This window comes from Ceratotherium simum, chromosome 22 (genome assembly GCF_057802395.1).
Source record: "Ceratotherium simum simum isolate JZ-2026a chromosome 22, ASM5780239v1, whole genome shotgun sequence".
Taxonomy (NCBI): Eukaryota; Metazoa; Chordata; class Mammalia; order Perissodactyla; family Rhinocerotidae; genus Ceratotherium; species Ceratotherium simum.
Window position 1 is genome coordinate 23,378,589 of NC_141921.1, and position 24,360 is coordinate 23,402,948.

The following is a 24,360-nucleotide window of genomic DNA, read 5'->3' on the forward strand; positions in this document are numbered from 1 at the left end:
CCCTTGTCAGATATATGGTTTGAAAATATTTCTTCCCAGCTGGTGGGTTCCCTATTCATTTTGATCCTAGTTTCATTTGTCTTGTAGAAGCTCTTTAATCTGATGAAGTCCCACATGTTTATTTTTTCTTTTGTTTCCCTTGTCTGAGTAGACATGGAATTCAAAAAGATCCGTTTATGGCTGATGACGAGTAGTATACTGCCTATATTTTCCTCCAGGAGTTTTATAGTTTCAGGTCTCACTTTCAGGTCTTCGATCCATTTTGAGTTAATTTTTGTGTATGGCGAGAGAAGATGGTCTACTTTCATTCTTTTGCAAGTGGCTGTCCAGTTTTCCCAGCACCATTTATTGAAGAGACTTTCCTTTCTCCACTGTATGTCCTTAGCTCCTCTGTCAAAGATTAGCTGCCCGTAGATATGAGGTTTTATTTCTGGACTTTCAATTCTGCTCCATTGATCTGTGTGTCTGTTTTTGTACCAGTACCATGCTGTTTTAATTACTATTGCTTTGTAGTGTGTTTTGAAGTCAGGGATTGTGATGCCTCCAGCCTTGTTCTTCTTATTCAGGATTGCTTTAGCTATATGGGGTCTTTTGTTGCGCCATATGAATGTAAGTATTTTTTGCTCTATTTCTGTGAAGAATGTCCTTGGGATTCTGATTGGGATTGCATTGAATCTGTAGATTGCTTTAGGCAGTATGGACATTTTAACTATGTTTATTCTTCCAATCCAAGTGCATGAAATATTTTTCCATTTCTTTATGTCATCATTGATTTCACTCAATAATGTCTTATAGTTTTCATTGTATAAGTCTTTCACTTCTTTGGTTAAATTTACTCCTAGATATTTTATTCTTTTTGTTGCAGTTGTAAATGCGATTGTCTTCTTGAGTTCTCTTTCTGTTAGTTTGTTGTTGGTATATAGAAATGCAACTGATTTCTGTAAGTTGATTTTGTACCCTGCCACTTGGCTGTAGTTGCTGTTATTTCTAATAATTTTCCAATGGATTCTTTAGGGTTATCTATATATAAGATCATGTCATCTGCAAACAGTGAGAGTTTCACTTCTTCGTTGCCTATTTGGATTCCTTTTATTCCTTTTTCTTGCCTAATTGCTCTGGCCAGAACCTCCAGTACTGTATTGAATAAGAGTGGTGAGAGTGGGCACCCTTGTCTTGTTCCTGTTTTCAGAGGGATGGCTTTCAGTTTTTCCCCACTGAGTATGATGTTGGCTGTGGGTTTGTCATATATGGCCTTTATTATGTTAAGGTACTTTCCTTCTATACCCCTTTTGTTGAGAGTTTTTATCATAAATGGATGTTGGATCTTGTCAAAAGCCTTCTCTGCATCTATTGAGATGATCATACGGTTTTTATTCCTCGTTTTGTTAATGTGGTATATCACATTGATTGATTTGTGGATGTTGAACTGTCCCTGTGTCCTTGGTATAAATCCCACTTGATCATGGTGTATGATCTTTTTAATGTATTGCTGTATTTGGTTTGCCAATATTTTGTTGAGGATTTTTGTTTCTATGTTCATCAGGGATATTGATCTGTAGTTTTCCTTGTTAGTATTGTCTTTGCCTGGCTTTGGTATCAGGGTGATGTTGGCCTCATAGAATGTGTTGGGAAGTGTTCCATCTTCCTCTATTTTTTGGAATAGTTTGAGAAGGATAGGTATTAAGTCTTCTTTGAATGTTTGGTAAAATTCTCCAAAGAAGCCATCTGGTCCTCGACTTTTATTTTTTGGGAGGTTTTTGATTACTGTTTCAATCTCTTTACTTGTGATTGGTCTACTCAGGTTCTCTATTTCTTCTTGATTCAGTTTTGGGAGGTTGTATGAGTCTAGGAATTTATCCATTTCTTCTAGATTGTCCAATTTGTTGGAATATAGTTTTTCATAGTATTCTCTTATAATCTTTTGTATTTCTATGGTATCTGTTGTAACTTCTCCTTTTTCATTTCTAATTTTATTTATTTGAGCCTTCTCTCTTTTTTTCTTGGTGAGTCTGGCTAAGGGTTTGTCAATTTTGTTTATCTTCTCAAAGAACCAGCTCTTTGTTTCATTGATCCTTTCTACTGTTTTTTATTTTTATTTCAATTTCATTTATTTCTGCTCTGATTTTTATTATTTCCCTCCTTCTGTTGACTTTAGGCTTTTTTTGTTCTTCTTTTTCTAATTCTGTTAGGCATTGTTTGAGGTTGCCAACTTGGGCTTTTTCTTATTTCTTAAGGTGGGCCTGTATTGCTATGAGTTTCCCTCTCAGGACCACTTTTGCTGCATCCCATATGAGTTGGTATGGTGTATTTTCATTTTCATTTGTCTCCAGATATGATTTGATTTCTCCTTTAATTTCATCAATGATCCATTGGTTCTTTAGTAGCATGTTGTTGAGTCTCCACAGCTTTGTCACTTTCCTGGTTTTTCCCTTGTAGTTGATTTCTAGCTTCCTGGCATTATGGTTGGAAAAGATACTTGTTGTGATTTCAGTCTTCTTAAATTTATATAAGCATGCCTTGTTTCCCAACATATGGTCTATTCTTGAGAATGTTCCATGTGAGCTTGAGAAGAATGTGTAATCTGCTGTGTTTGGATGGAGTGCTCTCTATATATATCTGTTAAGTTCATCTCATCAAATTTTTCATTTAAGTCCATTATTTCCTTATTGATTTTCTGTCTGGATGATCTATCCATTGATGAGAGTGGGGTGTTAAGATCCCCTACTATTATTGTGTTGTTGTTAATATCTCCTTTTAGGTTTGTTAATAGTCGCTTTATGTATCTTGGTGCTCCTGTATTGGGTGCATATATATTTAAAAGTGATATGTCTTCTTGGTGGAGTGTCCCTTTTATCATTATATAGTGTCCCTCTTTGTCTCTCATTACCTGTTTTATCTTGAAGTCAACTTTGTCTGATATAAGTATGGCAACACCTGCTTTCTTTTGTTTGCCATTAGCTTGGAGTATTGTCTTCCATCCTTTCACTCTGAGCCTTTGTTTTTTTTCTTTAGAGCTGAGATGTGTTTCCTGGAGGCAGCATATTGTTGGGTCTTGTTTTTTAATCCATCCCACCATTCTGTGTCTTTTGATTGGAGAGTTCATTCCATTTACATTTAGGGTAATTATTGATACATGTGGGCTTGTTGTTGTTATTTTATTGCTCTTTTTCCAGTTATTTTACATTTCTTTTGTTTCTCGTCCAATTCAGTCTGGTAGTTCTGTATGGGGGTTCTCTTAGTTTTCTCTTTCTTAATCGTGTGTGATTCTGTTCTGATTATTTGGTTAGTGGTTACCATGAGGTTTGTATAAAAAATCTCATGGATGTGATAGTCCATTTTTTTTATGGCCTCTTATTTCCTTAGACTAAGTCAATTCGATCCCTATCCTCTTCTGCTTTTAAATTATTGTTGTCACATCCTATTCCTTCTTGTGTTGTGAGTTCGTGTTTAACATGATGAGGTTATATTTATGCTTGGTGCTTACCTTCCCTTGATTTTTGGTTTTATAATTAAGTTTTTGCTAATCTATTTTGGTAGAGGACTGCAATTTTTTTGTTTTTGTCAACCTATTTTCCTCCTTGTTCAAAACTTTGAATCCCCTTTCTCTTTTTTTTCTCAGGGATGAGGGCCTTCTTGAGCACTTCTTGTGGTGGGGGTCTTGTGGCAATGAACTCCCTTAGCTTTTGTTTATCTGGGATAATTATTATTTCTCCATCATATCTGAAGGATATTTTTGCTAGATAGAGTATTCTTGGCTGAAAGTTTTTATCCTTCAGAATTTTGAATATATCATTTCACTCTCTCCTAACCTGTAAAGTTTCTGTCAAGAAATTGGCTGAGAGCCTGATACGAAATCCTTTGTATGTTATTTATTTATTTTTTTGTCTAGCTGCCCTTAATATTTTTTCTTTGTCATTGACTTTTGCCAGCTTTACTACTATATGCCTTGGAGAGGTTCTTTGCGTGTTGATATATTTAGATCTATTTATTTCATTCACTGGTATTTCAGCTCCTTCCCCAGGTTTGGGAAGTTCTCAGATATTATTTCTTTGAACAAGTTCTCTGCTCCTTTTTCCCTCTCTTCTCCCTCTGGAATACCTATAATCCTTATGTTGGATTTCCTAATTGAGTCGGATATTTCTCGGAGAGTTTCTGCATTTCTTTTTAGTCTTAGTTCTCTTTCCTCCTCCATCTGGAGTATTTCTGCATGCTGTCCTCAATATTGCTAATTCTTTCCTCCATATTGTCAGCTCTGATGCTTAAGGCTTCCAGATTTGTCTTTATCTCCTCTATTGTGTTTTTCATCTCTAAGATTTCTGATTTTTTTTTTTTATAATTTCAATCTCTTTTGTGAAGAAACTCCTGATTTCATTGAATTGTCTGTCTGTGTTGTCTTGTATTTCATTAAGCTTTTTTATGATGGCTATTTTGAATTCTCTGTCATTAAGGTTATACATTTCTGTGCTTCTGGGTTGACTTCTGGGTGCTTGTCATTTTCCTTCTGGTCTGGAGATTTAATATATTTTTGCATAGTGCCTGTTGGTGTTGGCTTACTTTTCCTCATAGTGAAAATATATGGTTGCAGTTTCCTCTTGCTGCCACTGGGTGGGGGTCAAGGCCTGTGTATTCTGGCCCACGGCAATCCACGGGCACTCTCGTCAGCCCCTGGCTGATCTGAGGTGTGGCTGAGTGGAGGCTGATGGGGGTGAAGCATGGGAACAGCTGGAGCTGGAGCGTGGGAACAGCTGGGACTCGAGCACAGCTAGGCCGAAGCAGCTGGGGCTCGGGTGCAGGTGGGTTGAGGCAGCTGCAGCTGAAGTGCTGCTGGGCTTAAGAAGCAGGAGCTGGAGCACCTCTGGGCTAAAGAAGCTGGAACAGGAGTGCACTGGGCCAAAGAAGGAAGAGCTGGAGTGCCTCTGGGCCAAAGAAACTGGAACTGAAGTGTTCTGGGCCGAAGAAGCTGGAACTGGAGTGTGCTGGGCCTAAGAAGGAAGAGCTGGAATGCTGCTGGGCCAAAGAAGATGGAACTGGAGTGCGCTGGGCCAAAGAAGCTGGAACTGGAGCGTGCTGGGCCAAAGAAGGAAGAGCTGGAGCACCACTGGGCCAAAGAAGCGGGAACTGGAGTGCGGTGGACCGAAGTTGCTGGCACCAAGTCAGCTGGAGCCTGAGCACAGGCCAAGCCAAAGCAGCTGGAGCTGGGGGGAGGGGGTGCTGTTAAGCTGAAGGAGCTGAGGCTGTGGCACGGTGGAGCGGGGAAGCTGGGCTGTGGCATGGTGGGGCCTGAGCTGCCGCTGCCTCTGGTGCGGGGGCGCAGGCTTGCCCCAGTGCTGGTCAGGCCTAGGCACCTGGGGGCTGCTGCCTGTGGGGGTGGGGCACGGTCACACTACCCCTGCTGGTGGGGCCCAGGAGCCTGAGGGCCACTGCGTCTGGGGATGGGGCTGAGCTGAAGTGCCACTGTGCTGAAGCACCGGCCGGGCAGGCTGGGTGGGGGAGGGGTGCTTACTTTAGCCTCCCCAGTCTCAGAGGTTTCTTGCCTCTCTGTTGCTCTCTGCTCTCCTGAGGGGCTAGCTTGTTGAAACTACCCGTGCAGCAGTTCCGCTCCCTCTGTAGGGGGATCCCCCAGGGGCAGTGAGGGGTCTTGGAGAGCACCAGTTTTCACATGGTGAGCAGTCCCTCCCCCTCCTCTGAGAGCTGTGTGTTCTCAGTCTCTGGGTTGCAGTCCTTGGGGAAGGAAGGGAGCTCCTCTTACCTCCTTCCACTTACTCTGGGGATTCCATCTCCTCAGTCCTTGGGTGTACGGCTGCCTGAGTGCCTCAGATGTCCCTTGCATTGTGTGAATAGCTTCTGTTGGAATATGAATGTCCTTTTTGTTGTGTCTTAGATGGGGGAGAGTTCAATGGGGGAAGCTCACTCCGCCATGATCAGTAGTTCTACTCTTAATTATTTATTTATTTATTTATTTATTTATTTATTTATTTATTTATTTGTGAGGAAGGTCAGCCCTGAGCTAACATCGGACGCCAATCCTCCTCATTTTTTTTTCTTGAGGAAGATTGGCCCTAAGCTAACACCATGCCCATCTTCCTCTACTTTATATGCGATGCCACCACACCATGGCTTGACAAACAGTGCATTGGTGCGCGCCTGGGATCTGAATCTGCAAACCCCGGGCCACCAAAGCGGAGCTCGCATACTTAATTGCTTGTGCCACTGGGCCGGCCCCCTATTCTTAATTTTTTGATGAATCTCCCCAATGTTTTCCATAGTGGCTGCACCAATTTACATTCACAGCAACAGTGTACAAGTGTTTCCCTTTCCCCACATCCTCTCCAACACTTGGTTATTTCTTGTCTTTTTGATAATAGCCATTCTCACGGTCATGACATATTATTTCACTGTGGTTTTGATTTGAATTTCCCTAATAATTAGTGATTTTGAACATCTTTTCATGTGCCTCTTGGCCAACCGTATGCCTTCTTTGGAAAAATGTCTATTCAGATCTTCTGCCCATTTTTTAATCAGGTTTTTTTTTGTTGTTGTTGTTGAGTTGTATGAGTTCTTTATATATTTTGAATATTAACCCCTTACTGGATATATAATTTGCAAATATCTGCTCCCAATTGGTAGGTTGTCTTTTCATTTTGTTGATGGTTTCCTTTGCTGTGCAGAAGCTTTTTAGTTTGATGTATTCCCATTTGTTTATTTTTGCTTTTGTTTCCTTTGCCTGAAGAGACATAGCCAAAAAGACATTGCTAAGATCAATGTAAAAGAGCATAGCGTCTATGTTTCTTCCAGGAATTTTATGGTTTCAGGCCTTACATTCAAGTCTTTAATCTATTTTGAGTTAATTTTTGTGTATGGGGTAAGATAGTAGTCTAGTTTCATTCTTTTGTATGTGGCTGTTCAGTTTTCCCAACTGAAGACACTTTGCTTTCTCCATTGTATGTTCTTGGCTCCTTTGTTGTAAATTAGTTGTCCATATATGTGTGGATTTATTTCTGGGCTCTCAATTCTGTTCCATTGATCTCTTTGTGTGTTTTTCTTCCAATATCATGCTGTTTTGATTACTATAGCTTTGTAGTATAATTTGAAATCAGGGAGTGTGTTTCCTCCAGCTTTCTTCTTTCTTCTCAGGATTGCTGCGGCTATTTGGGGTCTTTTTTGTTCCATATAAATTTTAAGATTTTTTAGTCTATTTCCATGAAAAATGTCTTTGGGATTCTGATATGGATTGCATTGAATCTGTAGATTGCTTTAGGTAATATGGACATTTTCACAATGTTAATTCTTCCAGTCCATGAGCATCAAATATCTTTCTATTTCTTTGTGTCTTTGATTTCTTTCAACGTCTTATAGTTTTCAGTGTACAGGTCTTTCACCTCCTTGGTTAAATTCATTTCTAGGTATTTTATTCTTTTTGTTGTGATTATAAATGGGATTGTTTTCCTAATCTCTCTTTCTGCTAGTCTGTTGTTAGTGTAGAGAAACACAACAGATTTTTGTATATTGACTTTGTACCTTGCAACTTTACTGTATTTGTTAATTACTTCCAATAGTTTTTTGGTGGATTCTTTAGAGTTTTCTATATATAAAATCATGTCATCCACGAATAGTGACAGTTTCACTTCTTCCTTTCCAATTTGGATACCTTTTATTTCTTTTTCTTGCCTAATTGTTCTGGCTAGGATCCAATCCTATGTTGAATAAGAGTGGTGTGAGTGGGCATCCTTCTCTTAGTATTCTTAGAGGGATAGCTTTCAGTTTTTCACTGTTGAGTATGATGTTAGCTGTGGGTTTGTCATATGACCTTTATTATGTTGATGTACTATCCTTCTATAGCCATTTTCAATAAATGTTTATTGAATAGATAAATGTTCTTATCTGATTATATTGTCTAGTACATCAAAAAATATTATACCTCCACAAGAAGAATAAATAAGAAATAAAAGTATAGCAGTTGGAAATGAATAAAACTGTCCCTATTTGCAGATGACAATATCTATGTAGAAAATCCCAGAGAATCTACCAAATAAAACCTCCTAGAACGAAGAAGTGAGTTTATCAAGTTTGCAGGATATAAGATAAATACACAAAACCCAATAGCATTTCTTTATACTAACAATAGAAATGTGGAAAACAAAATAAAAAACACAGTATCATCTACAATTTCTCAAAAAAAAGATATACTCTTTTCTTTCTCCTTCCTTCCTCCCTCCCTCTCTTCCTCCCTCCCTTCCATCCTTCCTTCCCTTTCTTTCTTTCTCTTTCTTCCCTTCCTCCCTTCCCCCTCCCCACCCCTTTCTCTTTATTTCTTTTTTCCTAATTGCTCTGTACAATATTGAGTAGCAGTGGTGAAAGTGGGCATTCTTGTTTTTTTCCTGAACTTAAGGGGAAAGCTTTCAGAACTTTGCCATTGAGTATAATGTTAGCTGTGAGTTTTTTTTTTTTTTTTAATAAATGCTCTTTATCATGTTAAGGAAGTTCCCTTCTATTTCTAGTTTGCTAAATGTCTGTGCCTAACTGATTTTTTTGAAAAAGCTGCAAAAGAATTTCAATGGAAGAAGGATAGCCTTTCAACAAATGATGTTGGAGCAATTAGACATCCTTGGGGGTCGGGGGGAGAAGAACTTTGACCTAAACCTCACATCTTATACACAAATTAACTCAAAATGTTTCACAAACTTAAATATAAAATGTAAAAATATAAAACTTTTAGAACCAAAAACATAGGAGAAAATATTTGGGATCTAGGGCTAAGTAAAGAGCCCTTAGTTGTGACACCAAAAGCATGATCCATAAATGAAAAAAGTAAGGACTAATATAAAGAATTCTCAAAGCTCAACAATAAAAACAATCAAATTTGAAAACAAGCCAAAGACAGGTAGAGACATTTTATCAAAGAAGATATACAGGGGCCGGCCCCGTGGCTTAGCGGTTAAGTGCACACGCTCCGCTGCTGGCGGCCCGGGTTCAGATCCCGGGCGCGCACCGACGCACCGCTTCTCTGGCCATGCTGAGGCCACATCCCACATACAGCAACTAGAAGGATGTGCAGCTATGACATACAACTATCTACTGGGGCTTTGGGGGAAAAATAAATAAATAAAATCTTTAAAAAAATAAAAAAAAAGAAGATATACAGATGGCAAATAACCACATGCAAATATTTTCAACATCATTATCCTCAGGTATTACCACACAAAGAGCAAAATCTGCTCACTGCGAGACCAAAGCCAATCATCAAGAGGTAAGATGGTGCAAAAGAAAGGGCAGTTTATTACAGCTTGCTAGCAAGGGGGAAGATGGCCAACTAATGTCTCAAAGAACCATCTTAAGGGGGCACAAAATCTTACAGCAGTTATATAGGCTGGTGGGTTATAGGGGAAGGGATTAGGAATGTTGACCCTTGAGTGTTACATACTTGGAGTCGCCACACCAGATCTTTCAGTTTTCATTGATGATGGCTATCAGCATGGACTCTGTTCAGGGGTCATCACATTCCTAAGGAACTCAAAAGAACAAAGTTATCATCTTATCGCAGCTGGAAGGTACATGCACAAACAGGGGTTGTAAAATCTACAGAGCAGTTAGATCTCCTGAAGGGTGCACATCCAGCTACGTTAGTTAGTCAGAAGCCATTCAAAGTTACAATAGGGTTTCTTTTCTACATTATGGCTTCCATTATGTCAACCTTGTCTTGAGCTGGTATCAAAGGGAAATGCAAATTAAAACCAAAATGAGATATCACTACACACCTGTCAGAATGGCTAAAATAAAAAGTAGTGACAACACCAAATGCTGCCAGGGATGCAGAAAAACTGGATCACTCTTACTTTGCTGGTGGGACTGTAAAATGGTATAGCTACTCTGAAAAACAGTTTGGCAGTTTCTTATGAAACTAAGCATTCAATTAGCATACAACCCAGCAATTGTACTCTTGCGCATTTAGACTAGAAAAAATGAAAACTTATGTTTACAGAAAAACATGTAAACAAATGTTCATAGCAGCTTTATTTGTAATAGCCAAAAACTGGAAACAATCCAAATGTCCTTCAATGGGTGAATTGTTAAACAAACTGTGGTACATCAATAACACTACTCAGGGATGAACAGCAAAGAACTGTTGATACACATAACTTGGATAGATTTTAAGGGTATTATGCCAAGTGAAAAAAGCCAACCCAAAAAGGCTACAAACTGTATAATTCCATTCATTCTTGAAATGACAAAATTATAGAGATGGAGAATAGATTAGTAGTTGCCAATGGTTAGGGACAGGAGAACGGAGAGAGGAAGGTGAGTGTATTTATAAAAGCATATCATAAGGGATTGTTGTTGATGGAGCTGTTTTCTATCTTAACTATAGTGGTGATTACATGAATCTATACCTGATAAAACTGCATAGAACTAAACATACACACACGAGCACATGTAAAACTGACGAATCTGAGTAAGACTGGTGGATTGTATCAATATTCGATTTCCTATTGTGATACTGTATTATAGTTATGCAAGATGCTACCGTAGGGGAAAACTGGGTGAGGATACGTGAGAGCTCTCTGTATTATTTCTTCCAACTTTATGTGAATCTAAAATTATCTAAAAATAGCTTAATTTAAAAATATTATATAAGATTGATAGTTGATAGTGAGTATCCATGGCTTGTTTCTGATACTTTTTGGGGTAGTGCTCCTAATATTTTACCTTAAAGCATAATGTTATGCATACTGTTGGCTAGGTCTATATATATATATTAATAAATACTCATATTACCTATATTTTACTGTTAAAGAAATAAGTTTTTATTCCAATTTTACCAAAGGTTTTTTTTTTTTTTTTTTTGTGAGGAAGATCAGCCCTGAGCTAACATCCTTGCCAATCCTCTTCTTTTTTTGCTGAGGAAGACTGGCCCTGGGCTAACATCATGCCCATGTTCCTCCACTTTATATGGGACGCCGCCACAGCAAGGCCTGACAAGCCGTGTGTTGGTGTGCACCAGGGATCTGAACCCAGGCCGCCAGCAGCAAGTGGGGCCGGCCCCCCCATTGCCAAGGTTTTTTTAACCAGGTACAAATGTTAAAGCTTTTTCAATGCTTTTATAGTATTTATTTATTTATTTATTGTGAGGAAGATCAGCTCTGAGCTAACATCCATGCCAATCCTCTTTTTTTTTTTGCCGAGGAAGACTGGCCCTGGGCTAACATCTGTGCCCATCTTCCTCTACTTTATATGGGACGCCGCCACAGCATGGCCTGACAAGCGGTGCATCGGTGCGCGCCCGGGATCCAAACCCGGGCCACTAGTAGTGGAGCGCGTGCCCTTAACCACTACACCATGGGGCCAGCCCCTATAGTATTTATTATTATTTTAATTTGATATATTATTGTGATGCATTTCATTAATAAAGTTCCTAATATTGAAATACGTTTACATTCCTGACATGAACTTCAATGCGTAATAGTTCATTTAAAAATTTTTTATTACAGAAAACTTCACATACAAAAGTTGAGTAACAACACAATGAACCCCTATGTACTCATCACCTAGACTCAACTATGAAATCATGGCAAATCTTGTTTCATCTCGACTCTCACACATTCCCCCTCTCCCACCATGTTATTTTGAAATCTCATATTTCAGAAAATTTTATTCACTAACACTTGAAATATTTCTAAAAGGCAGTGACTTTTTAAAAAACATGTAACTATAATGTCACTATTATGCCCTCACAATGAACAATTCTTTAATATTATCAAATATCCAGTGTTCACGTTGATTTAAAGTTGGATCCAAACAAGGTACGCATGCTGCAATTTGTTGACATGACGCCTACTTCTCTTTTAATCTATAGGCTCCTCTGCCATGTCATTTTTTCCCTGTACGTTTTTGTTAAAGAAAGTGTGTTTATCCTGTGCAGGGTCTCAGAATTTGGATTTTGTTGGTTACACTTCAAAGATGTTGTTTAATATGTTCCTGACCCCTTGTCTCTCCAGTAAATGAGCAATCAGATCTAGGTTCTTGATGAAATTCAAGATTGAATTACTTTAGCAAGATTACTTCATGAGTGGTTCTGTATCAGAGTCCAGTTAAGAGACTGAAACCACACAAGTTATCTCAACTATAGAGCTAAAAAGGCACAAAGAGAACACTAAGGTATTACAGCAGCAGCAACCGCAGGTAGCTGCTACCACCTCTAGGACTGGAGGCAGGGGAAAGAGGATAGCTTGGAATTAACACTTAAAAGCCTGGAAGAAGAGTCCTGTGGAATTGAAAATTCAGACCTCTGAGAAGGATGACACTGCTCAGCTGGTGCTGATTTCCGTTAAGAAGTACACAATGTTCTGGCTGGTTTTTTTAGTGATCTTATCATTGCCTAGATCGATTAACTCAAAAGGGTGATATTCTAATTTTATTATTACTGGGCCGGCCCTGTGGCTTGGTGGTTAAGTGCGCGCGCTGCGATGCTGGTGGCCCGGGTTCGGATCCCGGGTGCGCATCGAGGCACCACTTCTCCGTCCATCCTGGGGCCGAGTCCCACATGCAGCAACTAGAAGGATGTGCAGCTATGACATACAACTATCTACTGGGGCTTTGGGGGGAAAAAATAAAATAAATAAAATCTTTAATTTTATTATTACTTCTTCATTTAATACTTTTGGAAAACTTTATCACCTTTTATGTAAATGCCTCTCCAGTCAATCTGGTTATCTGCACCTCATTCTTTAGTAGATCCCTCAGGTAGGGGGCATGGAAACAATGTTCCATGAGTTTGCATATTGCTGATAGTTTGCCTGTGGCTTTTATACCTGAAAGTCAATTCGGTTGGATATAAACTCCTGAGTAAGTTCATGTTACTTCATTGTCTTCTGGCATAGAGTGTCATTACAAAAAAATGAAAATAACCAGATTCACCTTCCATTATAAATGACTTGGTTTTTTGCCTGGATTCTCAAAGGATTTTTCCTTTTCTTTAAAAAACATTTTAAAATTTCCTTTTTTCATTTTTTTTAGGCTGTGACTCAGTATTGACCATTCTGGGTCAATATTCCTAGGCACACATGTGTCTTTTCAATACATAAAGACTCATTTCAAGGAAGTTCTCTTGAATTACAGTGTATCAGCCAGGGTCCAGTCAGGAGACAGAAGCCCTACTAGTTATTTGAATGGAGAGAATATCAAAACATATTAATTAAGTATAACGTTAACTAGGTTACTGAAAAATAAAAACACCAAGATGTCATGGTAGTAGCAGCTAAAACCCTCAGAGAGGAAAGAACAAAAAAAGGAGATAGGAATTAAAATTTAGAGGGGCCTCATGTAACTGAAAGTTAGACCTCTGAGGAGGGATGCTGGTGCTGCTCTCTCAGCTTGAGCCTAAGACCTAGATCCCTGAAGAGGGGGTGCTGGAGTCCCTGACAGGAGGGGGCATGATGAAACTGGTTCTGCAAGTGTTGTAAAAACTGCAACCGGATTCAGCTGCTGCTGGAGAAGGAAGTGCTGTTGCCAGAAGGAAGCAGCATTGCTGGAATGAAGCTCACAGGACCCACAAGCAGACATAAAGCCTACAGGAAGCGGATAGGAAGGAACAAATCTTTTCTCCTTCAGACTTGCAGTCTCCCCCTAGTGTCCCCTATTGGCAGAGGCTAACATAGATCCATCTAGAGGAGCAGAAATGTGGTTTCCAGAGTTCTAGCTTCATCACCACAAAGCAGAGCACAGTCATGTGCTGCATAACGACGTTTCGGTCAACAACAGACCACATATACGAAAGTTGCCCCATGAGATTATAATAGAGCTGAAAAATTCCTCTCGCCTAATGAGGTCGTGGCCTTCGTAACATTGTATAGCTGAAGAAGAGGCAAGAGAAAAGGAAACCGCAGAAGAAAAAGAACCCTCAAGATAATTCATAGTGAAGGGTTTAGCAGAAGCTTCTGCAGACTTCAACAAGCTACTTAAAAAGTTTGAAAACATGGACCCGAAAGGTTTTCATTAATAGAGAGGAATATTCATGGTGCATTATCTGCTTACAAGCAAATCTATGACGAAAAATAGAAACAGGCCAAGCAAACCACCATGGACTTATATCTGAAGAGGGACACCTCCTCAAGAAGAGCCTCAGGCAGGCCCTTCAGGAAGTACTCCAGAAGAAGGCATTGTTATCATGATATGACAGCTAGATGCGTGTTATTGCCCCTGCAGACCTCCCAGTGGGACAAGACGTGGAGGTGGAAGACAGTGATATCGAGGATCCGGACCTTGTGTAGGCCTAGGCTAATGTGGTGTTTGTGTCTTAGTTTTTAACAAAAACGTTAAAAAAAAATTTAAAATAGAAAAAAGCTTATAGAATAAGGATATAAAGAAAAAATATTTTTGTACAGCTGTACAGTGTGTTTGTTTTAAGGTGTGTTACTACAAAACAGTTAAAAAGTTAAAAAAATTAAAAAGTTTATAAGGTAAAAAAGTCACAGTAAGCTAAGGTTAATTTATTATTGAAGAAAAGTATTTTTTAATAAATTTAGTGTAGCCTAAGTGTACAGTGTTTATAAAGTCTGCAGTAGCGTACAGTAATGTCCTAGGCCTTCACACTCACTCCTCACTCATTCACTGACTCACCCAGAGCAGCATCCAGTCCTGCAAGTTCCATTCATGGTAAGTGCCCTATACAGCTGTACCATTTTTTATCTTTTATACCATATTTCTACTGTACCTTTTCTATGTTTAGATACACAAATACTTACCATTGTGTTACAATTGCCTAAGTATTCAGTACAGTAACAGCTGTACAGGTTTGTAGCCTAGGAGCAATAGGCTATACCATAGAGCCTAGGTGTGTACCAGGCTATACAACCTAGGTTTGTGTAAGTACATTCTGTGATGTTCACCCAATGACGAAATCGCCTAACATCACGTTTCTCAGAATGTATCCCCATTGTTAAGTGAAGTATAACTGTATAGAAGGCTGGGTATGGAGCGGAGAGACAAAGGCTTAATAACTGGCATTCATAGTTTTTAGCATTTGCTCTTTTCTATTGCTGTGGATTGCTATATAGTTTTTAGTATTTCTTTCCTTTGCTTTGGATTTCTTCTTCGAGGATTTTTTACCTGGGATATCAGATTTTCTATATTCAATATCACTTTCTCTTGAATTCATTTAAATTTTCTTCTATTTAAGACATTTTTCCTCCCTGCCATCCTCTATTTCTCTTAGGGATTATCAACTGTGTTTACTCACTTTTGAGTTCCTTCTAGTTTAGTTTTCAAAGTGATTTTTATTCCTTTTAATTTCTAATGCATTCCTGAATTCTTGTCACTTAGCTATTCAAATCTTTCTTTTATCTACTCTTCTGAATTTTTCTTTTTTTCTTTTTTTGCTGAGGAAGATTAGCCCTGAGCTAACATCTGTGCCAATCCTCCTCTACTTTATATGTGGGTCGCCGCCACAGAGTGGCTGACAAGTGGTGTAGGTCCACACCCAGGATCTGAACCCACAAACCTGGGTGGCCAAAGCAAAACATGCTGAACTTAACCACTACACTATGGGCTGGCCCTTGAATTTTTCTAATCCTGATTTATATTGTTCTTCTATAGCTTTTATCATTTTCTTAATTTCTTTTAGCTTGGTTTGAAACATTAATTTTTGTTTTGTAAGGATTTACTCTGTTCTATATTTTTATAATTTTGTATCATATTCCACAATTCTTTTCTGTTGTTCATTTTCATGTGAAATACATTTTCCTGTACTTTAAGGAGGGAAAGAAGGGACAGAGTAAACTTTCCTAACCTCAAGGCTCATGAAACCCTACTATTTTCATAAAGTGACTAAAATAAATGACCTAGTGCTGAGATCTGCTTCCTTTGCTTCTCTCTCACTTTAATCTGTACATTGTGTTTCTTTCGGCCCTACTGTCCCTGTCCTGCTCAATTTGGTGTCTACAGCCATAGCGTCTCCTTAAACAGGTTTTGTTTTGGAATGAAGCTTACGTTTGTTAGTTTCAAGAGTTCATAAGGACCTAGACTACTCCAACATCTTCAGAACTTAGCACAGTCCCACTAAACTCACCTGCAAATTGGCATCTGCACGAACCTTCCTTGTTTTGGCTGTTGTTTTCAAATTGGCCTGCCACGCTTTCCAGTGAAAGCTGCTGATTTTGGGGATCTCCTATTCTCAAGGCCATCAGCCATCCACAGCCTTCTCCACGGCCTTCTATACAGATAGCTGATACCATTCAGGTCTTTGGCTGCTTTTGAATTTGTCACTACCTAATCTTATTTTGGGATTGTGGGGATACTGTGTCACCAAGATTTGTTGTAGATACTGTGCATGGGTTTTTGCTTTTATGGAGGGATTTGGGAAAATTAAAAAACGAAACTGCTATCTGCCACCTTCTGTTCTTTAATGCACGTCCAGTAGTTAATTTTTTATTCATGAATTTTGTGATAGCAAACAGGTAGTAGAGCATAATGTATAACAGGCAGTAGAGTATAGTAGCATGGGCTACTATTTTTGATTGAGAGCATGGGCTTTAGAGTCACACTGTCTGGGTACAAATCCTAGATTCACTATTTACCATTGTGTGATCCATAACCTTTGTGTCTTAGTTTCTTCTGTAAAATAATAGGTTGTTGTGAGAACTGAATGAAATAACATATGTAAAGTACTGAGAAAAGTATTAGGTCACAAAGTAGCTATGCAACAAACATAGCTGTTTTAATTACTGTAGTTTTCTTTCTCAGGTCTAGGTCTTATACGGCGTTATAGTAGACTACAAAAAAAAAAAAGTAACAAACAGAAAACAGTACGGAGATTTCTCAAAAATTAAAAATAGTAATACAATATGACCCAGCTATCCCACTACTGGGTATTTATCCAAAGAACTGGAAATCAACAATTCAAAGAGGCTTATGCACCCCTATGTTCACTCCAGCATTATTCACAATAGCCAAGAAGTGGAAGCAACTCAAGTGCCCATCAACTGATGAACGGCTAAAGATGTGGTGTGTGTGTGTGTGTATATATATATATACACACACACACACACACACACACATATATAATGGAATACTACTCAGCCATAAAAAAGGACAAAATCCTCCCATTTGCAACAACATGGATGGACCTTGAGGATATTATGTTAAGCGAAATAAGCCAGAGAAAGACAAACGCTGTATGATTTCACTCATATGTGGAAGATAAACTAACACATGGACAAAGAGACAGATTATTGTATGATTTCACTCATATGTGGAAGATAAACTAACACATGGACAAAGAGACAGATTATTGGTTACCAGAGGGGAAGGGGGTTGGGGGGTGGGCATAAGGGGTAAAGGGGCACATTTATATGGGGACTGACAAATAATAATGTGCAACTGAAATTTCACAATGTTATAAACTATCATGACCTCAATAAAATAAAGAGGAAATAGAACAGAAAAAAAAGTAACAAACATTTGAAAATTAAAAAAAAAAACAAAACCCAACCTCTTGAAATTAATTCTCGTTTCCATGACAAGATAGAAACCATGACTGCAAATAGCTAAAAAATAATGAAAATGAGAAAAACACATGGTAGACCAAGATGACTTCAGAGAAAAGTTCATAGTATTAAGCACTTTCATTACAAACAGAAAAGAATAAAAATATATGCAATAAGCATTCAATACAAGAAGTTAACTAACTGCCTTCTATTTTGTTTTCTTTTTAAAAAAAGATAAAAATAGAAATCAAAGATTCTTTTTTAAAAAAGTAAAATGACAATTCCAAATGTTGGTAAGCTTGTGGAACAGTGGAGACACTCAGATACTGTTGGTGGAAGAGGAAAAATGGTATCACTGAGAGGTCTAATTAAAGTGGAAGATGCACATAGCCTTGACCCATCAGGTCTACTTCTAGGTAAGTACCCCAGAGCAGACCTTCCCCACTGGTGTGCCAGGGGTGGGTGTTTGGGTAAGGGCTTAATTGGCCACAATTCCAAAGCCTCATCTTTTATCCCAGTGAGGTATACAAATATTCTTTTCTGTATTATCATCTATATACAGGAAGAGTTGGTAAGCAACCTCTTCTAGTATCTTTCTTGGATTTCCACATTAGAAAGCTAAGTTTTATTGGAGTCAGGGCCTTATTTTATTCTCTGCTGGATCTCCAGTAGCTAGAAAGTATCTTATGTATAGTCCTTGCTCAACAAATATATGTTGGATGTACAAATGCATACTACATATAAAAATGTTCATTGGAGTATTATAAAAGTGCAAAATCAGAGACTATAAAATGTCCATTTAAATAGAGAAAGAATGAACATGTATACTCCATTTGGAGTATTATTCAGCAGTTAAAATAAATGAACTAGAAATCCATGTATAAATCTCAAAAACAATGAGGGAAAAAAGCAAATTGCAGAAAGATATGCATGATGCAACTCATATAAGTTTATATTTATATAGAGTTTATAAACATGTGAAACAAGGCTATGTATTAAGTATAAAATTATACACGCATGGAATGATGCATACCAAATAATCGTTGCCTCTGGGGAAAATAGAAGAGGAATGTTATCAGGAAAATATTTGCAAAGGAGCTTCAACTTGACCTGTAGTATTTTACTTCTGCAGTAACAATCTGGAGCATGGCAAAATGTTAGGATTTAATAGGACTGAATGTTATTTGTTATGTTCTTTGTATCTTTATATGTTAAAATCAACTATAATTTTTTAAAAAGTAAAGTAGGATTGATAAATAAATCTAAGAATGTGTATGAAAAACAACTAAATGAAATAAATCATAGATTGCCTAATCAAGAAAGAAAACATGTACAGAAGATCAATGAAGAAAGTAAGTCAAGGTATATCGAAGAAATTAAGAGAATACTTTTTTTTTTTTTTAAAGATTTTATTTATTTATTTTTTTCCCCCAAAGCCCCAGTAGATAGTTGTGTGTCATAGCTGCACAGCCTTCTAGTTGCTGTATGTGGGACTCGGCCTCAGCATGGCCGGAGAAGTGGTGCGTCGGTGTGTGCTCGGGATCCGAACCCAGGCCGCCAGCAGCGGAGCGCATGCACTTAACCGCTAAGCCACAGGGCCGGCCCGAGAATACTTTCTACAACTCTAAGCAAATACATTTAAAAGAAAGCCTCAATGAAACGTATGCTCTTTCTAGAAAAATGACAAATTACAAAAATTGATGAGAGAGAGAAAGATACAGCAAGGGAAAAAGCGGCAGAGAAGTTTTCGTCGAAAAAAAAAAAATCCAGGCCTAGATATATCTACCACTAAATTCTTTCAAATCTTGAGGAACAGATTTCCTTTGTTATCTAAACTTTTCTAAAGTATAAAGATAGAAAAAGAGTCCTTTCTTTTGGCATTCTTTGAAAAATAGTTATATTTTCATAAAGTAGGTTAAGAATTCCTATTGTGTCATGCAGCTACTGTGTCAACCAAAAACACAGCAAGGTTTAGAATTTTAACATTTAAATGTGACCGTTCACAGAAAAAGAAATACAAATGGCTCAAACAGATACCCAACCTTATTCCTAAGTGAAAATACAAAACTCCACTGAGATTTAACCTCCAGAGGTTAAAATACCATTATTCAACTAACAGGTTGGCAAAGATCAAAATGTTAGATAACACTGTTTAATAAGGATTCCAGGAAATAGGCAATCTCACACGTTGGTAGTGGGACTGTGAACTGGCAGACTCCTTACAGAAAGCTATTTGACAATATCTATCAAAAATAAGAATGCACAGGGGCCAGCCTGGTGGCGTAGCGGTTGGGTTCACGCGCTCTGCTTTGGTGGCCCAGGGTTTGCAGGTTCGGATCCCGGGCGCGGACCTACACACCACTTATCAAGCCATGCTGTGGCAGGCGTCCCACATATCAAGTAGAGGAAGATGGGCATGGATGTTAACTCAGGGCCAATCTTCCTCAGGGAAAATGAGGAGGATTGGCAACGGAAGTTAGCTCAGGGCTAATCTTCCTCACACAAAAAAAAGAATGCACAGATCTTCTGACCTAGTAATTCCAATTTAAAATTTTATCTTACAGTAACTCATTCATGTGCAATATGATCTATGAAAAAGGTTGTTAAATGCAGCACTATTTACAACAGCAAGATTGGAAAGAAAATATTTGTCAGCAGGGATTGCTCAAATATTTTCTGGTACATCCATACAAAGAAATATTATGCAGTTGTAAAAAAAGAATCAAGAAACTCTTTATGTACTGATATGGGACAATCTCAAAAATAGCATTCTAAGTGGAAAAGACAGGTTGAAGAACAGTGTGCACTGCACAGTACCATTTATGAAAAATATCTCCAGAAGGATATTTGAGAAACAGATAACACTTCAGGGAGGGGGAACTGGGTATTATAAAAGGGAAGGAAACTTTTCACTGTATATCATTCTATGTTTTCTGAATTTTGAACTAAGTGAATGTTACATATTCTGATGAAAGAATTTTTTTTCTTAAAAGACGAAATTTTGAAATAAAAACTGTAACAGTCCAACAGAAATACAAAATTCTGTTAGGTAAATTCAACTTAGAAAGTATTACATTTCTTTCATCTGATGGATAAACTTTTCCACAATTCCATTGAGTCTTTCAGGCTCCATCAGTTTATTTACCAATTCCTGCTCAACAGCCATTAGGGCCAGGCCACTAAGCTTCTCTTGTCCCATGGTACGACATAAATATGTTTTAAGACGAGGCAGTGTAGAAAATGAGTTTTCAGCGCTTGCTGAAGTAATTGGCCAAGACAAAGCAATATATAATAGCTTTGATATGCAAGGAATGTTATTGTGAAGACCATGCTGAATAAACAAATAGCCAAGATTGATGAAGTTGATACAATCATAATCTATGACAAAGTTGAGCTTTGCATATTGCCGGTAAAATCTAAGTTCTGGAATGATGTCTGCATCAAGTTTATAAAATTCTTGGACATGTTTGGCTGTTGCTTCATTTAATGGTTCATGCCATTTAAATAACAGTTCTGAAATTTGCTTCATTTTGCAATAATCAAACTCTGAAAAACATAATTTTAAATTTTGTAATATAGTATCCAATCCTTGGTAATAAATATTAATTTTATATTGTTCTTCTGTTGAGGTAGGAAAAAACATACTATCTGAATTGCCAAGATCTACTGTTTTCTGAATTTTTCTTTTTTTCTGAAAAGAAGGTCTTTCAACTTCAAAACCTTTACAGGTTATTTTTTGACATACCTCTTCTGTTCTGTCCCAGATAGTTTTGAAATAGACATCATTTCTTTCAGATGATAAACATTCCAAAATTGCTTCTATTTTTGAAGACAAAGAAAAAATGTCTATGGTTTCACTTTGAAGCTCTTTGGAAAGAATTCCTGTAACACTCAGCACTCGATAAAGAAATTTCAAACAAAAGATAAATTCAAATTTGGAAACCAATGTCACCAAATCACTCAATTCATTGGCCAAACTTTTGTTTGAAGCATGGCTTGATACAACTTCCAGTGTTTCAATAATCTCTGGAAGACCCTCAATCACAGATAGCAACGTACGATCATGGACTGTCCAACATGAATGTGATGTATGTTTCTTGCATGTTTTGTTTTGACTTAGCTTACAAATGTTTCGAAAATTTGCAGACATTTCCCCAGACATATGAATAGTGTTGAACAAAGAACTGAGAGTATTTAGAGCACTTCGGAGTTCTTTTACTTCTTTACAAAACCTAATTACTGCTAAATCCAAAAAGTGTGCATAACAATGTATGTATAAAGCTCTTGGCTCTTCCTTCTTGAATTCTGCTGCAATTTTATTAAATTTTCCCCTCAAATTAGTGGCACTATCATAGGCCTGGCCATGTATTTTATTCATATCAACTCCAATTTGCTGCAGGTAAGTTTTGATAGTCCTATGTAAATTGGTCCCAGTCATCTCTTCAACATCTATAAAACCCAAGAACCTTTCTTTAATTAAGATAGACTTTGCTGTTTTTTGTGGGTATCTTACACAAATTGAAAGCTGTTCTTTAGTAGCACTATCATTTGTCTCATCACATATTATTGAAAAAGCTGAGGAGACATTGATCTCATTCACAATATCTTGCAACATTTCAGTCTTTATTATTTCAATAATATCATTTTGAATTTGTGTACTATTATAGAATTCAACTTGTGAATTCATAAGTCGAAATATTTCTTCTCCTTTATCTTTTGCTCTAATTTCTACCAATTCTAAAAAATTGCCTTTATTCACAGATGAAACAGACTGGTCATTTTCTCTTAAGGGTAAATACTGCTTTCCAAAAAATAAAATATTTTCAATTATAAGCTTTAGGTACTTTTTATTTTCTTCAATCTTTTTTGCATGAATAGGTAAATTAGCATTGACAGCTTCATCACAAAATTGGTATTCCCTCCAAAATTGCAATGACTTCAAATGCATTTCACTTTTTTCATGCTTTCTGAATTTTTCCAGAGTTTTTTTCCAATTAGAAATTCCTTGGGCTGCAAGTGACTCTCCTCCACAGCTAAATTTTTTTTCGCAGAACAACTGGCACGAATAACAGAATATCACATCCTTTTTAAAACTGTTTCCCAAATGCTGCAAATTTGAACGCCAAGATTTTTTAATATTTCGTGATTTACCTTTAACTTTTTGTACTTTGGATGTAAATTTTGGATGACATAGTCCATCACTTATTTTCACAGATTTCATACTGTATGTAGCATCTTGTTTTGACACTTGATCTTTTTGTACTTCTATACTGGAGCCAGCTGTACGCTGACCGAGTATTGATGAAGACGGTGAAAGGCTTGGCTGTTCCACACTACTATTAGCAACACTACTATTTGATTCACTGGGTGAACTCTTAGAAATCTTTGAGAGAAAATGATAAAACAACGTTTGTTTTAACAGTTTTCAAATAATCAATTAAAACATCGAACACATCTATTCTAATACAATAAAATGAATGGGTGAGTTACAGTATGAGGTCTGCTAGGGGGAAACATTAACAATTATTTATAACTTATTCATTTGCTATCTAGATTCAGCATTAAATGTTCAAAGGATCTTTAGGTATATAATTGTGACAAAAATAATTTTTATTGCTCAGGTGACTAGAATTGCTTAATAAATTTTAAAAAAGGCAATTAAAGACCCCAAAGGAAAAACTATGACTAGCAATACTTCTGTTTAAATATTCCTATTAATAATTTCAAGTCAAACTTGAGATTTGGAAAATTGAATGTGAATATCAGAAGGTGTTTATTGCTCTACTTTTTTGAGCTCTAGGATCAAAATTGGAATGAATATGCTTATAAATATATAAATGAATATACACACCCATACAAAATATGCTTAAAAAAGAAAAGACAGCAGCAAAAAAAATTAAGAATAAAACTTACATCTGCAATGACATTTGCTGTTACTGAAGAAACTGTACCTAGTAAAATAAATTAGAGCATAAATTAAAGATCTTATACTACAATCTATAAAATAGCATCGTAAACTGTAATTGCTTATCTCATATCAGGCAACAAAAACAAACTTAGAATACAGATAGATTCATCACGTATGGCAAAATAGTGTGTATGTTATATATGTCAAATATCTTCACATCACTTTTTACCTTGTAAGACATCAGAGTTCACGATGGGCAGGGCAACATGAGTTTCTGCCAATGACACTATATTGCTTATAATTGGAGTTGTATCTTTCTTTGGAGAAAGGAGCTCCGTTGAAACACCGTGCACCATGGAAACATTTACTGATAAAAATAAACAAAAAGATTTCTTATAAACCAGGCAGAATCAATCAATCACAAAGCACTGTTTAAGAACAAGTCTTTCAACAAACAATGCAAATACCTAATAGCTTTAGGTATTGCTGGGTATTGGAGTAACTTTTATTAGGGCTTAGGGATAGCCAGGTTATTTAGACTAACATTAATAACAACATTAAACTAAAAATTTGCATTTCCTATCATCTTATATCTTTTACCTTTGCACACAATTTTTCAGTCCTTTTATATCATTTGCTTGAAATTTCAAGCAAATCTTTACTGTGAAATTACCCATGAAGAAGAGAAAAGAGATTCCTATAGAATCTCCTAATGGGTGGTATCATTTCTAACTCTTCCAGAATTCATAAACCCCAACTTGAACGATCTAGATTGGTGTTTAAGCTAGTATTGCAGCGATTTCTCTAATAAGCCAGTGTGCAAGATGTATAAGCCCCAGGGGCATCATGCACTCTACTGTCTAGGTAAATAGCACCAATGGTCCTATGTGAGGCTCTCTGATAGAATACTTAGTTGACCCTGGATTATTTATGCTTTTCTATCAGTGAACTTCAAAGTATTTCCAACTACCTCTA

The 24,360-nt window shown here is 37.3% G+C and overlaps 1 protein-coding gene across 7 annotated transcripts in view; it reads right to left on the reverse strand.

Annotated features, from left to right (window-relative positions):
* Positions 1–24,360, reverse strand: part of ZMYM1 (zinc finger MYM-type containing 1) — an 84,402-nt gene that overhangs the window by 32,102 nt on the left and 27,940 nt on the right. For 3 of the 7 annotated variants that reach the window (XM_014784130.2, XM_087446321.1, XM_004425931.3), the window contains 3 exons: positions 23,615–23,752; positions 23,391–23,428; positions 18,792–22,860 (listed from right to left, as the gene is read on the reverse strand). In XM_014784130.2, coding sequence (XP_014639616.2) covers positions 20,548–22,860; positions 23,391–23,428; positions 23,615–23,752 — 2,489 coding nt within the window. In that variant the 3' untranslated portion in view covers positions 18,792–20,547. Of the gene's footprint in view, positions 1–18,785; positions 22,861–23,390; positions 23,429–23,614; positions 23,753–24,360 lie in introns of those variants that run through there. The other 4 variants (XM_087446323.1, XM_087446324.1, XM_087446325.1 and 1 more) reach the window with 3 other exon arrangements.